This window comes from Onychomys torridus, chromosome 14, assembly GCF_903995425.1.
Source record: "Onychomys torridus chromosome 14, mOncTor1.1, whole genome shotgun sequence".
Lineage (NCBI taxonomy): Eukaryota > Metazoa > Chordata > Mammalia > Rodentia > Cricetidae > Onychomys > Onychomys torridus.
In genome coordinates, this window is record NC_050456.1 from 47093189 (window position 1) to 47112962 (window position 19774).

General features: G+C 36.6%; 1 protein-coding gene across 21 annotated transcripts in view; it reads left to right on the forward strand.

The window, feature by feature from the left end:
* Gphn (gephyrin) overlaps positions 1–19774 on the forward strand; it is a 396859-nt gene that overhangs the window by 262069 nt on the left and 115016 nt on the right. For 12 of the 21 annotated variants that reach the window (XM_036205528.1, XM_036205527.1, XM_036205522.1 and 9 more), the window contains one exon: positions 10624–10666. In XM_036205528.1, coding sequence (XP_036061421.1) covers positions 10624–10666 — 43 coding nt within the window. Of the gene's footprint in view, positions 1–8296; positions 8360–10623; positions 10667–19774 lie in introns of all 21 variants that reach the window. The other 9 variants (XM_036205531.1, XM_036205519.1, XM_036205521.1 and 6 more) reach the window with 1 other exon arrangement.

Here is a 19774-nt window from a genome sequence, read left to right on the forward strand (position 1 = left end):
TGCCAGAAAATGAATGATGATTTCATGCTCAATAATTGAAATTTTTTTACCTTACTGATTGTCTCTTTAAAATCCATTTTTTAAAATTAGTAATTCTTAACACTTCTTCCTCAAAATTTGCTTTAATTAACCTTACTTGATCTTATAGAGCTGTCAAAATCACAAAAGAATCAATCTACATTTTTTATTATCCACTCAGAATAGCATCCAAACAGTAGTTAACAACAAAATAATGCCTAACCTCAACATAGTGTCCACTCTGAAACAGCTTTTCTAACTAAGGGTTTTACATCTATTTATCATTTTCTTTATAAGTATTCCATGAGTATAAATGGATCTTATTATTACTAATCATTTTATATATGACAAAACAAAAACCTAGAGAGATTGTGACTTACATGGTGTTAATTGTGTAATTGATAAAGCCAAAATTCAAATGCAATCAATTTGACCCCATAGTGCTATTCTTTAAACTGCTAGTTTGTTTGTTTGTTTGTTTGTTTGTTTGTTTGTTTTTTCCCATCCTCTGTAACACTCCTGTTTTCTGTAGTTCTCATTGTTAAGAAAAATAACCAGGAAAAAAAAGACAGTAGCCTAAAGTACTTTCTGACTTGAGTTCACTCCTCGGATCCTGCATGATGGAAGGAGAGAACCAATACTCATGGGTGTCCTCTGACCTCCATGGACACATATGGGAGACACAGACACCATACATAAGTAAAATATTTTAAGAATAACCAAGTCAGTGGAAACCCAAGGAGATCTGATTAGAAATGCAGTGATTGCCCTTGTTAAATTAGAGAAAGGTTCAACTACTAGTGTATAGATTATTGAGTTTTAAAGTCAAGAAGGTTGAGTTCTGTCATTACTTTTATCATGTAACCACAAACCAATAGTAAATAATACCTTCTTCTAACCACTAGAATAAAGACAAGTTACTCTACAAAATAACTATTAATTGAATATTGAGATACAATGTCATGAATACTCAGAAATTCTTACTAGTTGAAATTTTTCATTGGTGCCATAGTACCATAATACATGATATAATTAGTTTTTTGGGTTGTTGGGCTTTTTTGGGGGGGTGGGTGTTTGTTTGTTTGTTTGTTTGGTTTTGGTTTTTGGTTTTTGAAGACAGGGTCTCTTTGTGTAGTTTTGGTGCCTGTCCTGGATCTCACTCTGTAAACCAGGCTGGCCTCAAACTCACAGAGATCTGCCTGGTTCTGCCTCTCAAGTGCTGGGATTAAAGGCGTGCACCACTGCTGCCTGGCTGTAATTAGTATTTTTTATACTATGATAAACATTAAAATTCTAAGAATAAAGCTTGGGAGATAAACGAGTGGATAAATAACTTGTGGGATAACTTTGAGGGCCTGAAAACAGAGCCCTAAAGCCTGTGTAAAGCCAAACACAAGTCTCTCCTACAGCAAGATGGAAGGAAGAGACAGAAAGGTCTCTGGTGCTTACAGGCCAGCTAGCCTAGCATATATAACAGCAAACAACAAGAGATCCTGTCTCAAACAAAATGGAAGACAGAGACCAACACTTTAGGTTTTCCTCAGACCTCCATGAGCACACATGTGCACACATACATCGAGATTAAAATGAAATACACTTCTCAAAAATGTTGATAGCAAGGAGAGACCAATCTGAGATTTGCAATTTCTGTAAGTCATTGAGAATGACTTGAGTTTAGAATGAAAGCTGTGTTTAGGAAAAACTTAAAAATATTTCATTAATAAAATACATCTTTTCTTGAGTCATGGACTTTTTCTCATGTGGTTTTTCTTCTTAAGGATGTTCTGTATGTGCTATAGTACCTTCATGCCTTTTTAATAACAGAAAAAGAACTCATTAGATTATATATAAACAAATATAAATCAGCTTTGGCTTTCTGTAGTAATTATAATTCACTTCACCTTCTGTGGAGCCTGCAGAATGTCCAGCCTCATTTAGAAGTTGATCCTGAAAACACTCTTCATTTAAACCTGGGACTTAAGCCAGTTCAATGGAATTTAAGATGATAAAAATTGGTATTAAATTTGGAAATTTACAGATGGTCCCCTGAAAAGCAGTTATAAACATTTATACATATAAAAATTACTCTGTGCCTACAGAAACTCTTGTTATACATTGCTGGTAGATAGTATTCTTCTTTTAATCTGTAACCAACAAATGACTTAGACTTCAAGGACTTAGTTATGGATGCAAGTGAGTCTGTGCATGTGCACACACATGTTTGCGTGTGTGTGTGTGTGTGTGTGTGTGTGTGTGTGAGAGAGAGAGAGAGAGAGAGAGAGAGAGAGAGAGAGAGAGAGAGAGAGAATGAATTCACCTGGGATTAGATATCTTTTAAGTGTGATGAGTGTTAAATGAGTATACCATTTAATTCATCACTTAAACTAGAAAGAAAAATGTGAAGCAGAAATTTTTAATTTTGAGGTTTTTTAATAACTTCTTAAATTAACCACTTTCTTTTTTAATTTTTGTTAGTAATGTTAAATGGACAATTGGTTAATTCAATGACCAATTGTGTGTGTCCACATGTATATGCGTGTGTGTGTGTGTGTGTGTGTGTGTGTGTACATTTTTTAAAGTACTCCTTTTATATAGTATCTGACAAGGAGCAAAGAATGGGGACTGGAAAGTTGACTCAGAAGTTAAGAGCACTTGGTGCTCTTCTAGAGGACCTGAGTTTGGTTCGCAGCACCTGTATCCAGAGGCTCACAACCAATTACAACTCCACTCTAGGGCATCCAACACCTCTTCAAGCTTTTGTGGGCACAGCACACATTGACTATACACACCACAAACAGACACATACACATAAATAAAATTTTTTTAATCTTTAAAGATAATGATAGTGGGAAATTTTCTTAGAGCCACAAAATCATACAAATAAAAAAAGGCTTAAAAATGATCTATTCTAGTGATTTTTTACCTTGCTTCTGCCACCATTTCCCTTGCTACTCTGTCAAAGCATACAGATTTCATTGCAGAAAATATTTTTTTATTTAAAATAGCCAAGAAGAACAAATCAATGAAAATCTTAAAATATTTTTAAATGATATAATAATGCCTTTTTAAATTCATTAACTAACAAGTTGTAGGACCAGGTTTAGTAACTTCCATGACTTGAAATGGTGTTGAACATCAATAGCATTTTAGGATGACACATCTTGAAGTACAAGTTTACTTTCATATTTCTGTAGTTTGCTGCCTGAGCTCATAAGGAAACGAAACAGTAGATACAGGTTACTAAACAGAAAGATAGATAATTTTATTTCTCTGTCCCAAGGAATGGACCCCTGACTTTTTAGGATGTTGCAGAGTTCTTCAAAAACCACATTGACTTCACTTAAGCCTCCAGAAACATCTTAATTTTATAGATAAATAAATTAAGACCATAGAGAGGAGATAAGTTGACTAAAGACATTCAACACAGAACTAGATTAGTCCCTGCACAACTAATCTGAGACTCTCATTCAACCTTTTTATGAAGCTTTAATTTAAAAAAATAAAACTTACAATCCTTGTCACTTGGGTGATGGCATGAACTGCTGGAAATTTTTAATTCTCATGTGCTTCAGCGTCTGCCTACATACAGTTTACCAGTAACGGAGTCGTGCTTCTCTTTTCATGTTTTCATACGTTATTCTAATTCATTTTCCTCATTTTGTATGTGAGGGAAAAAAAAAAAAGCTCCAAATGATAAATGTCTAACGTCAAAGAGCTAAGAAAAGGAAACCACTCAACTTCAAATCATGTTTCTCTTTATTCTGCTGCCTCCCGGTCCTAAGGAGACCAAAAGGGTTTGTACTCTTCAGTTGAATCTGTTTTAGAGTTCCACAAGTCTAATTAAACACAAATCATCAGTAGTCTCAGGAAGCCAGATTCTTACGTCCTGACTTACTCCCATAAAGTAACAGATGAATGTCACCATAGAAGATAAAACACATTTTTTATCAATATTCTGTTTATGTAAGAACTGAGAAGGCAACAGCACTTACGAATCTAATATTGTAAACTTGTTGACTTAATACTATTTAAACCAAAACTTTTCTTTTGTTTCTGGGTAAACTAAAGAGGCAAATAATCTGAGTCACTACAAATGGGGCCATTTCCTCTTTCTCTTAAAAGAGAGATTACTCTTCAGTAAATTTAATAACTCGGGTTTAAAAGTAACATGTCAGAGCTGTCATTTCCACTCTTCCAGTGACTAGACCCTTTGAAATAATAGAACATCCTATTCTCTTAGAAGATAAGAAATCTACTTAATCTGACTGATACCCCAGTATAGAGAACCTTTATTGCACTGCTCATACATGTCATTATTTGATTAACCTCAATAGAAATGAGTTTTATAAATTCTTGAAACCATTCCATGAGGTTGCTAGAATCTACTTGTAAAAAAGTGCCTTATAAGCTGATAAAATACTACAGATATAAGTGTGATTGTACTTACGCTAGCAAAAATAAAATTCTGGTCTGATGAATTTGAAAAGAACAATGATTACTACAAACTAAACATTCAGATTTTGCAAGTTTTTACTTTGTACAAAACACTGTATTTTACATTGTAGAAAATATTTAAAAAATAGTCATAATCCTGCTTCTCCAAGAATATGCTCTATTTGAGAATTCCTATCAGTAATTTAAATATGAAGAACTATGTTAAGTCCTTGATAAAAAATCAGGAGATACTTCAAGAGTTTAGGGAAACCTAAATCTAGATTATGCTAATGACAGTACAGTCATGTAAATTTATTAAAAATCGGGGCTGGAGAGATGGCTCAGAGGTTAAGAACATTGGCACCTTCCAGAGGTCCTGAGTTCAATTCCCAGCACCCATATGGTGGCTCACAACCATCTGTAATGAGATCTGGCCCCCTCTTCTGGCCTGCAGGGATACATGCAAACAGAACACTGTATGCATAATAAATAAATAAATCTTTTTTTTTTAATTTATTAAAAATCATCAAGCTATATATTTTAAATTGCTGAATTTGGTAATTACTGGTAGGTAAATTGTATCTCAGCATTATTAGAAACTTGAAGAAAATATTATTTGTGATTAAAGAGCTTGGAAAATATTTTTCATAGCTGATATAATCTAAGCTGAATCTTAAAGGATGAAGAAAGTTTGGATCAGAAGCTTGTCTGATGTCTGAAAGACCAAAATGCAAAGCATTTCCTAGAACTAGTTCAGACTGTTCCAGCCCTGATTCTATGGCCTCCTTTTTACATGTGGCCATATGGCTATGACACTTCTGAAAAGTTCTGGCCAGTCCCTACTGGAAATCTTAAAAGAGCATGTGTTTGTGGGGGTTTATTTGTTTGGTTCCTCCCCTCCCCCTCCTTGCCTCTGTTCTGAGCTCGTGAGGACAGTGTGATGGAAAAGGGTGTATAGTGAGAGAGGATGTTACAACTGTCAGTGAGTCCACCACCATAACAACTACTGATAGTCATTCCCTCTTTATAGCTTCAAATTAGTAATGCATTCTTCATTTCCTTTGAGCCCCACAATTAACCTTTATATTTCCCAGGATAAAACTAAGATTATGGGAGAATCCACCACCTGAAATGCTAAAGCCATGCTGAAGGAAAAGAAACTATTCTCGCCTGTTAAGAATAAGATGATAAAGTATGGTACCTGATCTTTGAACAGTCACAGATCTGCTAACTAAATTGAAAAGTCATCTATGAATTAAAAATTCATGTCACGCTCATAAACAGATGAAGTAATGCCATTAATAATAGACAACAGAGGGGTTTGGTGGTTTTCCTCTGATGAGTTGATGTGACACCACTACTGACAAGAATAACCCGTATTTTAAGTAATACTTACTGAGAGCAAAATCCATAGGAAATTTAGTTTCTATGTGAGTAAACTTTTTGTTTTTAAACAATATAAAAATTTAAATTGTATCTTTCTAAACCAGATAACTTATCAGATTATATAATTAAGCAAATATGCAGAATCTTAATTTTGAATTTAAAGTGTGATTACTGTCCAGTTAAAATTTTAGATGATTTTCTTGATGTTCATCAGAGAAGATGATTTATTGTCTTCTTGATTTTGACCCCATCTGACCAACTGCTCAGAATTTTTTCCATGTGAAATATGTTTTGTAGCATTTCTAAGAGAAAGACCATGAATGAGCCTAGTGAGCAGAAAAACTGTAGTTTTGTGAGAATGGATTAGTGTTTGCCTCCCTTCAAATAAGATCCTTATTATAATACTTTGCATCCTAATATTGTTATTTAAGAACCTATACTTGGCATGGGCTTGGTTTGATTTGTTTCAGCCCTCCCTTCTATGAAATGCAGAAGGAAAGAGCTGTTTGTTGTTTGCATTTACTTATACTCCCACTAACTAGCTGTCCACATCTGGCTTCCATTGGAGAGCCCCTGACATCGCAGGGAACGGTGATCAAAATTCCACACTCTAGCTTCAAGCTGGGGGCTCGTAGCTACTGCAGCATTGAAAGGGAATCTTTTCGTGGCTTCTTTAAAATGAGCATGGTGATGGGATGCTTTAGGGGAAGAACACCTCTCAAATCACATGACCACTGCTGTGCTTCCGTGTGTACTGCTTTCTTCATACCAGCTTGGCCCTACATTCTTTCCCTGTATTGTTAGTGGTCCCTTTTTGTATGTATGAGTGGGCTGGGGGCTGGGGACATAAATGAGTAGTTATAGATTATGCATGCATCTTTCACCATTAGAGCGATGTGCCTCCCTTTATGTATCACAAATTATAATCATATTTAACTTCTGTGTCCTGAGTGATTGAGCTGTTTGTTTCTCCCTTATTGGTGTGAGATTTGTATGTTATTGATATGTTTTGACATTTACATCTTCAGTTGTTCATGTTACAGTAAATGTAAGTTAAAATTTTCTCCCAAAAGAGTTAGCTTTTCATGTTGGACTGGAAGAGTCTTCATTTCTGTGTAGCATTTCATGTTATTATAACCTATGGCTTTCAATTGTACCTTCTATAATGAAGAGATGACTTTAAACACTGTGCTATTCTTGTTATGACCTAAGCATAAGGTAAGTAATTTCTCTAACTGTCTCTAAAGATTGTGGCTGCTTGTTAAAATTTTCTCAGCTTTTTTAAAAGACGTTTTTTTTTTTTTACTCCTTACCATTTATTATGTGTTGTCCTTCTTTTGTTTCTGTCCTATATCTTTTTATTAATAAGCAATGTGATCTTAAGCAAAAATTCTATTTCAGATGTAAACACATGTCTAAATAAATTATTTGTTGTCTCGTATCTTGATTAGTAAGTGAATACCTGTATTTCAGTTAAGTCTCATTTTTTTTTTTCATTTCCTCCATTTACTTTAATTAAATACACTGTTCTTACATTGTTTTGATTCCTGTGGAAGGGAGAATCACTTGTCTATGCTATAAAATCAGTCAGCTGTTAATTGCAATAAAATAACATGGTACAACAGAATAAAATAATTAGGACTCTAATAGTATAGCTAATAGTATAGCTTTCATTTAACTTTTCATTTTCTTCTCTTAGAAACTTAATGTAATGCCATAATCTCAGATTAATTTTTCACATCCTCTTTTTTCCCCATTGTTTAAACAAGTAACAAAATAAAATGAAATAAAACTTGATACTTATCTTTAAAATTAAATTCTATTATGTTATATAAATGCCTTTATTTAAGATTTTATAAAAATAAATACTATAAATATGACATTATGTAGCATAGAATCATCCCATACATACTACTAACAGTAAAGTTTTAAAAATTACTTTCCCTGGTTATACACATTCAAAAATCACTAAATAAAGTCTTATTAAGCACTGTTTTTAAAATTATTTCTCTTAAATCTGGTTCAACAGCCAATGTAACATAAATGGGAAACATTAATTACACTACTTTTGGCAATTTGTACACCTTGATAAAGGTCCTATTTGAAAGAACTGAATTATTTTCATTCTCCAAATGTCTCCTCTAGAGATGTTTTGAAATATGTGGTTCCAAACTGAGGTATAAAAAAACCAATGTGGGTTTCTTTATCCGTATTATAAACCATTGTGGGGGTGTTGTTAATTTTTACGCCATTCAGAGAAGCAGGAAGGATATTTTTGTTTGCTTTGGTTTGTTAGAAAATACCAGGGAGTTCTTTACTACCATTCCCATTATATACATTATCAAATGTATATAATAGACATTGCGTAAACTTGTTGGAACATTTTATGAGACGATTTGAACTACTCATCTGAACTGCACTGTTCATTGTAAATTTCTTGTTTCTATCCATACACTAGCTCCACTCTAGATTGGAAGGGCTTAAAGATGAACTCTGGAGGAATAGAGGCTACGACTTAAGAGTAACTATTACTGACCCAAGGAGCTACTTTCCACTCGCAAACATAGCTTTGCGCGATGGGTTTGGCTCCTTCACATCTTGTTTCACATCTTGTTGAAGACTTCCTTGACTTCCATTTGACTTCTTTGAGCTGTTTTGTCTTTGAACATTTCCTCTTTCTTTTCCTTCTTTCTCCCAGATTTCTTCCCATGCTTTTAGCATTCTCTTGTGTTCTTTGAGTCACTTTCAAATGTAGTATCTCTCTTTATTAAGCTTGTCTATTAATTTGTTGGTGTGTGTTTCTTTTCTCCGTTAAGACTGTAGTGGTAGAGTTACACTTGTTTTCATTTCATGGTATGCAAATTGCTTATTTATTTTGCAGAAAGTTCATTAGTTACACTTATCTTCTTGAATATGAATTTTCAATAAGAAATAGTAGGACATTCTTCATTTATACATTGTCTCCCTTTGTAAGCCCATGCTTTCTTTTTTAACCTCCAGATTGAATTCCTCAGTCTCTTCTCTCTCTCTCCCTTTCTCTCTCTCTCTCTCTCTCTCTCTCTCTCTCTCTCTCTCTCTCTCTGTCTCTCTCTCTCTCTCTCTCTCTCTCTCTCTCTCTCTCTTTCTCTGCTTTTTCTTTTCATCTTATTTTATTTAAGTCACTAATTTCTTTCTCATTTGGTCCAGAATTGTTCTTCAATAAGACTTGTAAATAAAAGAATAAAAGAATTTTTTATTCTGGATTAAAGTCATTATAGTATACCTAAAACTACTTAAGCAATCTGGGCAAAAAGAGAATAACTAACATTTGTAATTGTTTGTTTGTTTTGCTATGTGCGTGCGTGCGTGCGTGCGTGCGTGCGTGCGTGTTTAGATTTATTTGCTTTGGTTTTTGCTATTTGTTTGCCCTTGTCTTCTCATGGCATTTTTATTATTATTTCTTTTAACATTAACAGTTTATTTTTTCAGGGAAGGACAGCCATAACCTACCCTAAGTTACAACATTTTTTTCATAAACTGTTTCATATATTATTAGACTGTGTTAAGCTACAGAAAGTTCTTTGTTGTGTATATATCCATTTGGGGCAAGCTGCTGTGGAGTGGGAGGAAGCGGTGTGGACCTTGAATAAAGTCATATCTGAAATTAATAACTACCATTCAGCATGACCATTGAATACAGCCATTTGGCAAACTTCAAAAGAAATATGCCACTTTAACCTAAATTTTTCAGTCAAAGCATAAAGAGCCCCTAATTGACAAATTATATGCATATTTAAAACTGGTTAATAAAGGGGTCAAATTTAACTCATTTTCAATAGAAACATCTTTCATAGCCAGTATTTATAAAAAGTTATTATAATCAGCATTACAAAAGTTACTACCATCAAAGGTAAATGTTATAGATGAGAATTCTTTTCTCCTTGTTAACATATATATAATAAAAATCACTACAATAGAATTTTAATTTTACTTGGGTTTCATTATTATTCTAGTCAAGAAATATACAAAATACCTTTAGAGTAAGGATTAATATTCACAAATGAATATACAGTATTGAATTTTTTCCATATTTAGTTCATTCTTCAATATCTGTAACTAGTTCATTTCAAGACCTCCATAGATACCAGATCCCAAAGATATTCAAGTCTCATGTAATAAAATGGCATATATTGCTTATATACACCCTCAGTACATCCAATCATATACTTTACTTTATATTGTCTCTAGCGTAATAGGCAAGCACTCTACCATTGAGCCATATCTACAACCCTCACCTCTATTTTATATTCTAATGCAATATGAATGCTATTTAAATAATTGCTATATTGTATTCCATAAAGAATAATGACAAGGAAATAAAGATCACATGTGCAGTACATATATAGGTGGTAGTGCTGGTGTTTTGTGTTGCTGGTTTTCTTCTCCTCCTCCTTTTTTTTTTTTTCCTTTTCTTTTCTGATCCACAGTGTGTTGAATCTGCAGATATGAAAACCACAGATATGGAGGGCCACCTGGACTGATCTCAAATACACATAAATTGCTTTGGGTATTATCTTTGTCCAATTTATATTATTGTACCTGAAATATTTTTCTGGAACTCATTCTTTTTTTAAGTAAAAATGAATTAAATATATCTGAAAAATGTAATAAACTTTTACTAACATGTTGTGAGTCAAGATAAATAAAAACCTTTTCTCCTAAACCTCAGGAGCTTGCCCATTAAGCATACTTATCTGGCAGTCATGTTATAAGCCCTAAATTACTGAGTGTGTGCTCTTTCTGCAGGTCCAGTCCAGGTGCAGCAGCAAGGAGAACATTCTCAGAGCCAGTAAGTAGTCACCATTTCAGGTAGGCTACCAAACTATATACATTGTGGCTCAACAGAATAGAGAGCTAAAGAATGGCATTTTGACGACAAAAATGAAGATGAGCAAAAATGAAAGTTTATATCAAGAATGAATTTTACAAAACCTACAATCTGAAATTTTTCTTAATATCAATATAAATAAATGTTTCCCTGAATCTAATTATTTTTATAAGCTGAAGGGAATTTGATGCATTCAACTTAGGATAGAAGTAAGCTCCTCTACGACCTTAGGGTGAGAAGACTGCCCCTTTGTATGGGTCAGATTACATGAAAATAACTCCTCTCATAAAAATCCATGAAAGCAGAAGATGAAGGAGGAGAGAGAGAGGAGGAGAAGGAAGCTGGACATGCATGATTGTAGTCCCAGCAATTAAGGATAAAGCAGGAAGATCCTAAGTTTTGGGCCAGTCTGTGCTGCATCATGAGACCATGCCTCAAAAGAGGGTTGAGGTGTAGGTAATAAACAATAATTTTATAAATATAAATTTCAAAAGATTTTACCTTCACAAGCAAAATGTTATAGAACATTGTTCCCTGATCCAAGAATAAAAAGTCCTTAATGCTCTCATTTGGTTTGAGCACTACAATACTAACTTGGAAGCCACTGAACTTTGTATATTCATTTTCTTCTTTGATAAAAATGAAACTGAATAGTTTTGGTTTGTTTTTATACTAGTATCTTTAAAGTGAAATCCTATTGAAAAATTTCCCATTAAAGCTTTGGAATCCAAGCCAGGCATGATGGTGCATGACTTTAATCCCAGCACTTGGTAGGCAGAGGCAGGTGGATCTCTGTTAGTTCCAGGCCAGCCTGGTCTACAGAGTGAGTTTCAGGACAACCAGGGCTATTAAAAAGAGAATCCATGTCTCTGGAGGAAAAAAACAAAAAACATTGGAATCTCTCAGAGAAAAATGCAGTATAAATGCTAATTGTTGTAATATTTTTCTGTCTCTTAATAATTTAGTGACATTACCCAATATTCTTCCTAATGGTTTTCAGTAGATATATAGGTTGACCAGAATCAAATAGGTCTACTAGACACCCACACTAATGGGAGTTTTAGTAAATGAGATGGTTTATACTCTAGTAGAATGTCAATGTTATTTAACAACTAATGCATACCTGGGGGCCTAGAGAGACAGTTCAGTGGGCCTGGGGGAGCAAGTCATAACCATGAAGGGCAGAGTGAGACTTGTGTGTGTGTGTGTGTGTGTGTGTGTGTGTGTGTGTGTGTGTGTGTGTGTGTGTGTGTCTGTGACCTAATAGGTATTTTATTAAAGCAGAACAAATGGATTAGGAAAGTTACTTGTGCCTCTTCAGGTCCAGATGGAGCCCAAGCAACATCATAACTTCATAGTTTTGTAATTTCTGTAAGCTTATGTTCTTTCATCATAATACCTATGGCCTCACCCAAAATTCATCACTCCGTTCTTTCTCCAGACTCAATTTTTCATTATGAGGTGTGTGTGTGTGTGTGTGTGTGTGTGTGTGTGTGTGTGTGTGTGTGTATGAGCACATGTGTGCATGCATATGTGCATGTATGTGAACATGAATGCCATGACATAGGTGTGGAGGTCAGAAGACAACTCTCAGGAGTTGGTTCCCTTGTTCCATCATATCAATCCCAAGGATCAAACTCAGGTCATCAGTCTTGATGCTTTACCCACTGTGCCATCTTTATGACCTGTTTCTCTGAATTTAGCCACAATATATTCCCATTCCTTATTTAGACAGTTCTTATCTCCCTCATCTTCTTATTCACCATGTTGTACCACAGTGCAGCTATACAGAAGCTATTAATGGTTACTCACTCTCTCAATACTAAATACTGCTTCTGTTTCTTTTACATCTTTCTCCATGCATAAACAACTTTCCGTGTGTCATAAACCATCTACCATTTGTTAGGATTCTTTTGTGACTCTTCTGAGTTTCCCTTAGTCAGGGTGACTAATCTTTCTTGTATACCCCTAATCATTATTCAAGAAAATGTCCCTGTAGACTTTCCTACAGCCCAATCTCATAGCATTTTCTCAGTGAGGTTCCCTCTTCCCAGATGACTCCACCTTATGTCAAGCTTGAAAAAAACTGACACAGTAACTTTCCTAATCCATTTGTTCTGCTTTAATAAAATACCTATTAGGTCACAGACACACACACACACACACACACACACACACACACACACACACACACACACACAAGTCTCACTCTGCCCTTCATGTATGCTAAAAGAGCTAACAAGCAGCCTGGTGTGACAGAGTCACAAGGGCTAAACCCTCCCCTCCCCTAGTCACTCTCTACCCCATTCACATACAACCTAAGTAGAAAGAAACACATAAAACAGGCTACTCAATAACTAAGCCTGGTATCTTGTGGTGTGGGACTTCCCCTCTCTCTCAGAAGCTGCTAAGACATTTCAATCTGTCTGACACAACGGAAATCTCTCTTGAGAAGCCCACCTCACTGTGCGATCTTGTCTTAGGTGTTAATAACTCGCTGTTAAAAACTCTCACCTGAAGGAAAATTTATCTCAGCCTCTTTCAAACCTAACTTCCTCTCACCTCCCTTTCTAAAAATCCAACAACCATAGACTGGATAATTTACAAAAAGAAAAATTTTATTTATTACATTTTAGGAAATGGGAAAATCCAAGATGAAGTTATAGGCAAATTTGGTGTCTAGTGAGTGCCTGGTCTGCTTCCAACATACCATTGTGAACACACTGCTTTCACTGTTACCTCATGTGGCAGAACTCACCTCATATGCGGAGCACTAATCCTAGGTTTCTTGAGCATGAACACCTCTTTGCTTATTTACCTCCAAAAATACCCCCCACTTGGTTAATACTGTTACATTGGTAATTAAATTTTAGTGTGAATTGAAGAGGAGACACAAACAAACAAACAAAAAAAATCGAAGCAACATTCATTTAAGGTAGTTTACCGCTATTAAATAGCCAACATTACAAATGAATCCACATTTCTCCTGGGTTATCTTTCCTATCTCTAGAGCTAATCATAGGCATTCTGTAACAGCAGGTCTGAACTGCTCTTGAACCAAATACTGAGTCTGCTGGGATATAAGGCTCTAATTTTAATGAGTGCTTTCTATCTGATGTTTCCTTTAGCCTCCTTAGTACCTTCTTTTGTTTGGCTCCCTGTGTAATATCCTCTACTTTAGGAAGCACCGATGCACTTAAAATGCTATTCTTAACTGCATACGTTTTTTTGCATGTGAGTTCAAAAAATCTTATTTCTAAAGCATTCCAAAATCACAGACTAATCCAAAAGCATAATGTCAGTGCATTTATTAAATTAAATTAAATGGCTTATCTTACTGACAAACTCTAGTGTAGTCAGTAACTTTTGCTATCTGGATAGATTTTTGTCTCAGACAGAGGATAATATTCCTTTCTTTTTTGTTTGTTTGTTTTTGTTTTTGTTTTTTCAAGACAGGGTTTCTCTGTGTAACAATCCTAACTGTCCTGGAACTTGTTTTGTAGACCAGGTTGGCCTTGAACTCACAGAGATTCACCTGCCTCTGCCTCCTTGTAGTGCTGGAATTAAAGGTGTGTGCCACCACTGCCAAGGAAAGGATCATATCTAGGGGTGGCAATTTTGTGATAATTAGATGAGCCCAGAGTAAAAAACTACTGAATTTTTTTTTTCTTTTCTTTTTTTTTTTTTTTTTTTTTTTTTTTTTTTTTTTTGGCTTTTCAAGACAGGGTTTCTCTGTGTAGCTTTGCGCCTTTCCTAGAACTCGCTTTGGAGACCAGGCTGGCCTTGAACTCACAGAGATCCGTCTGTCTCTACCTCCCAAATGCTGGGATTAAAGGTGTGCGCCACCACCACCCGGCCTGAATTTTAATTCATAGCCATGTTTGTGTTTGGTAACCAGGAAAGATATTTAATTTACAAGTGTTCCTGATTAGCTCACCAGAGATGACCACTCATCTACACTCAATTAAAAGTCTTCTAACTGGCTGGGACCACACCCAAGTGTTTGGGGATCTAGATGTATCCCTGAGTGTCCATAACATGAGATCTTCAAAGGCAGAAACCATTCCCAGGCACCTGGCTAGACAACTGCAGGGGGGATTCATAGAAGTGAGCAGTTTTAACAGATGCTAAGATGAGCCTTAACTGGAGAGGGCTCTGTACAAACAGGCAGTTTGAGAGGGTCTAAGACAAGTTGGCTAAGACATCCTGACCTTTGGTTCCTAGAATAGACTTGGGGAGTTTTTCATGAGGTTCTCCATCAAGATCAAATTTTAGGGAAACCTGAGATGGCCTCAGCAAGAAAACAAGATGGAGGATGGAGGAACTGTTGTACTGTCTTGCCCTGTTATACAAGAACTATCTAAGTCATGTGGAAGTATAGCAGTGTCAGAAATCTGTAACCCTACTGTCTGCAATAACTACTAAAACCAGGAATCATCTTAATTATCTCTTCGTTTCTACCGTGAAGAACCTTGAAAACTTTTAAAAGTCTGTTAGTAATGAGAGTTTTTTTTTTTTTCCCTGAAATAAATCATATCATAGGCAATAGATTTTACTTAAGACAAAATCATAACTTCTCTTTGGAAATTGTTATGGTTTAAGTCTGAAATGACCTCATGGACTGATATATTTGAATATATAGTAGCTTAGTATTTTGATTCAGGCAGTTTGTGAAACATTTAGCAAGGGGCCCTCGATGTGGGAAGAGCTGCAAGGGCTATAGCTAAGACTGCTGCTAGCCCTCTCTCTGTTTCCTGATCCATCGTGATGTGACGTAACCAACTATGCTGCAAGTCCTCATTGCCATGCATGGCTCCTCAGCCACAGTGCCTTCTCTACCATGATAGACCATAGCTTCTTTTTTATTATTATTATTATTATTTTGTATTTAAATATATTTATTTATTAAAATTTTTTCCAATTTACATATCAACCCCAGTTCCCCCTCCCTCCCTTTCTCCCACCTCCTCACCTCCCTCCCACTCTACCCCCATCCACTCCTCAGAGTGGGGAAAGGCCTCCCATGGTAGTCAACAAAGTCTGGCATACCAAGTTGAAGGAGAGCCTAGCTCCTCCCCATTGTATCAAGGCTGAGCAAGGTATCCCACCACAGGGAATGGGTTCCAAAAAGTCAGTTCATGCACCTGGGATAAGTCCTGGCCCTGCTGCCAGGGACCCCACTAACAGATCAAGTCACACAACTGTCATCCACATTCAGCGGGTCTAGTTCAGTCCCATGCAGGTTCCTGAGCTGTCAGTCCAGAGTCAGTGAGCTCCAACTAGCACCGGTCAGCTGTCTCTGTGGGTTTCCCCATCATGATCTTGATCTCCTCTTCTTCTTCATTTTTTTTTTTTTTTTTGAATGCCGAATGCCATTTATTGAAGGAGGGAGGAGGTTTTAAATACAGGCTTACAGCACAATGCAAGAGCAGAAGTTTGCTTCTGATGGTTTTGTGTTTTTTGTTTTTTTGTTTTGTTTTGTTTTGTTTTTTTGAGCTGAGGATCAAACCCCCGGCCTTGCGCTAGGCAAGCACTCTACCATTGAGCTAAATCCCCACCCCGGCTCTTGATGTTTTACAATCTTGCATCTAATCTGTTAATGCCCAATATACTAGATACACAAACAAGGAGCTTCCCTTAAGCATTCAGGAGGGTGGAATCTCACAGGGAATTAGCATACGGAAGATATCAAGGTCAAGGTCAGCAAGCAAGGCAACAGTTACCCAAAACCAGGGTCAGGGACCTACAGGTCCCACCCCCACACACACACACGTTTTACTAAAAAAATGGAGACACCTGCCCAGGCCACATAGGCGTTCTGTCTTAGGTTGGTGAGCGCCTCCCCCCCCCAAATATTACCCGTCTCTGAATTCTCATTATCATACAGGCTCAATCGTGTGAGAGCTGCAGAGTTAACTGTTGCCAAAGATCTCTAAGTGGCGCAGGCTTGCAATCTGTGTGTTTGACACAGAAAAGACCAACAGAAGTCTTTTTTTTTTTTTTTGAGCTGAGGATTAAACCCAGGGCCTTGGGCTTGCTAGGCAAACGCTCTACCACTGAGCTAAATCTCCAACCCCAAACCGAAGTCTTAACCCACCCATAGCCAGTAGGCTAAAGGCAGCTGAGTCATTCCCTTCCTTAATGAGTCTTACTGCAAATTGGAGTCCTTGTAAGATGGTATCCTGAGAGCAAATGGAACTTGAGTTTGTAAATTTATAACTTTCAAAGCCAATCAAAATATATATAACTATTGATTTAAATTTGTTATGCCCAATAGAATGAAAGATTAATTAACTGTGGTAGCTACTTTTGCTGCCAGGGTCTCCACTGTGCTAGCTGTAGTAACCAATTATGAAATGGTAATCCCAGAAACAGTAGCAGCGGTGGTCATCATTGTTATAACAGCAACAACAGCAGCAGTGATGTCAAATTCTCTTCTGGAGCATGTGGGTATCCATTGGCATGGACACAACTCCAGGAACACGAACTGCCAAGGCCCATTTTTCTTGATCCCAGCACAACTTAAGCTGGCAGCTCAACTAAGAATCATAAAGGAGAAACAGGCAGCTCACAAACAGCAGAACTAATGGTCTCATAATGGCTACATTCAGACTCACAAATTTTAAGGTATCTTCAAAGGGGGCTAAATGAATTTCAGGAGGCCAAAAAATGTTGCACAGAGCCACTCCTGAGAAGTAGGTACTACCCCAGCTTGAATAGGACTGTGAGAATGAAAATGCTTAGCTGGTATGCTACTGTTACTAAATGGAGGTCAGTGATCTTCAGTGTTATCCTTAATCTTCTAGGTGTCTGGGTGACACGTTCTCAAACATACTTGAGAAAGCAGTTGCCTCTCTCTTCCTTCACTCTTGTTCCCAGGGACTGGTCTCTGCTCTCTTCTATGCCCCTTCTTTGCCCCTTCTCTCCCATCCCCTCAATAAACCTCCCACGTGGGCCCTGTTGTATGGTGTGACTCCTTCCCTGCTGGTTTAAAAATACATTTGGTGCTGAGATTGAGATTCAGTCTAAGACATGCTGGGACCCTGCACCTGGCCCACCAATGACAACCCTACTTTCTTCCCACCTAACGATTGCTGGGTCTCTCCATCCAACACTGACGATTGTTTTTGTGAGTTCCAGGGAGTCAACTTGGATCCACCTCAGACACCCTGATGGTTGTTCCACAGAGCCTGGAGACTATAGCTTCTTAATCCAGGATCCAGCATAAATCTTTCTCCCTTCAGATTGCCTTTGTTGTATATTTTATAACAGTGATACAGAAACTTTGTGTTCTATGAGTGCAGCAGAGAGCTTTGAGACAGTGGGTGAGTGGATAGGAGTACTCATGCATGCATGAGGACCTGTGTTTGAATTCAGCACCCACCTTTTTTTTAAAAAAGCCCTCAATTTGGGGGCAGAGTCAGCTGGATCTAAAATGCTGGCTGACTAGCTAGCCTAGACAAAACAGGGAGCGTCTAGTTCAGTGAATAGACCCTGTCTTAAAAGGCTGATGCAAGGAACAATAGACGGACAGTTGCCTAGAGTCTTCTTATGGCATGGCATGTGTGTTAATGGACTTACACCCCTGCACACCATGTGTATATACCTCCACACAGCACACAAACACTCCAGTAAAAAGGAGAGAGGACAGTCTCTGAGTTATCCCTTCTTTAACCCACAACAAAAGGTTATCCATCATAGTAGAGTTGAGTCACTGGGAAGCATAGACTCCTTCAGATCCTGATTAAGGGCTGGTAAGGAGTAGAGGAATATCACACTGAACAACTGGAGTACAACACCCAGAAATAAAAATTTCTTTGAGATATTTCTTTAGAGCAATTAAAAAGAAAACTTCCAACACATTATATTTTTGGAATTGTGTTTCCTTTTTGTTCTAAGATATCTCTCAAGTAAATTTGTTCATATCAAAAAGTTTCATATGTGGCCATTGTCATTCTCAATTATTCTTGGTAAAATTTTGCAATTTGAATCCAAGGATACACAGATCTCAGTTATAGCATATGTGTTTTTAAGAAATAAAAGAGAGGTTGGGGATTTAGCTCAGTGGTAGAGCGCTTGCCTAGCAAGAACAAGGTCGTTGGTTCAATCCTTATCTCAAAAAAAAAAAAAGAAAAAGAAAAAGAAAAAAAAGAAATAAAAGAGTTTCTGTCCAACAATATTCCCAGAAATAGCTCATCTAAGTGTTACTTAAGTGTATAACTTATCAGCCAATCTAATGGCTAGGCCATCAAATTTCAGTTCCTTTAGTATAAAAAGATTTGAAGAACTCTCTCATGTTGCCAGTCTTTCACTAACCACACAAAATAAGAACAAGAAATAAAAGTGGTACATGGTGGTGTCTGTCTGTAATACCAGCTTTCAAGATGCCAAAGCAGGAGGATCTCCTTTCAGACCATCCTGGACCTTGTTATGAGATCCTCAGACAGTGAGGGTAACTTGTAGATTGAAGAATAATCTAGGTGGGGCAAAATTTATTCAAAGAACTTCAGTCTGAGATGAAACCTGCCTGAAAAAATCATGGTTTCCAGAGCCAAGCTTGAGAAATATTTGAGATCATGATGTCATTCATGGTTTTGGAATTGTAGATATAACAAGGCAAATATTGTTCCTACAGAAGTAGGCTTGCTTGCTTCTTTTCTTTCTTTCTTTCTTTCTTTCTTTCTTTCTTTCTTTCTTTCTTTCTTTCTTTCTTTCGTTCTTTCCTTCTTTCTCTATCTCTTTTTTTCTTCCTCCCTTCTATCTTTCTTTCTTTCTTTCTTTCTAATTATACCATTCTGCTCTATAGAATAAGATTTTCTTACAAGCAAAATTAAAAACCTGAGCATAAGTCAGATTGAGCAAAGAGCTGGTGCTAACTCTGGAAAATCATACAGGAATCTCCAGGAATAAAGACAGTGTATTTAAGATTTTGGTTTTGTTTCTGGGAATTTGGGAAAGAGATGTAGGTTTGGTTTGGGGGTTTGTTTCTGTATATTAGTTTATTTTGGTACTGTCTTTAAGTAGCACTCAGCGTGAGTATCAATGAGGTAAGTAAGGCTTATAGTAACA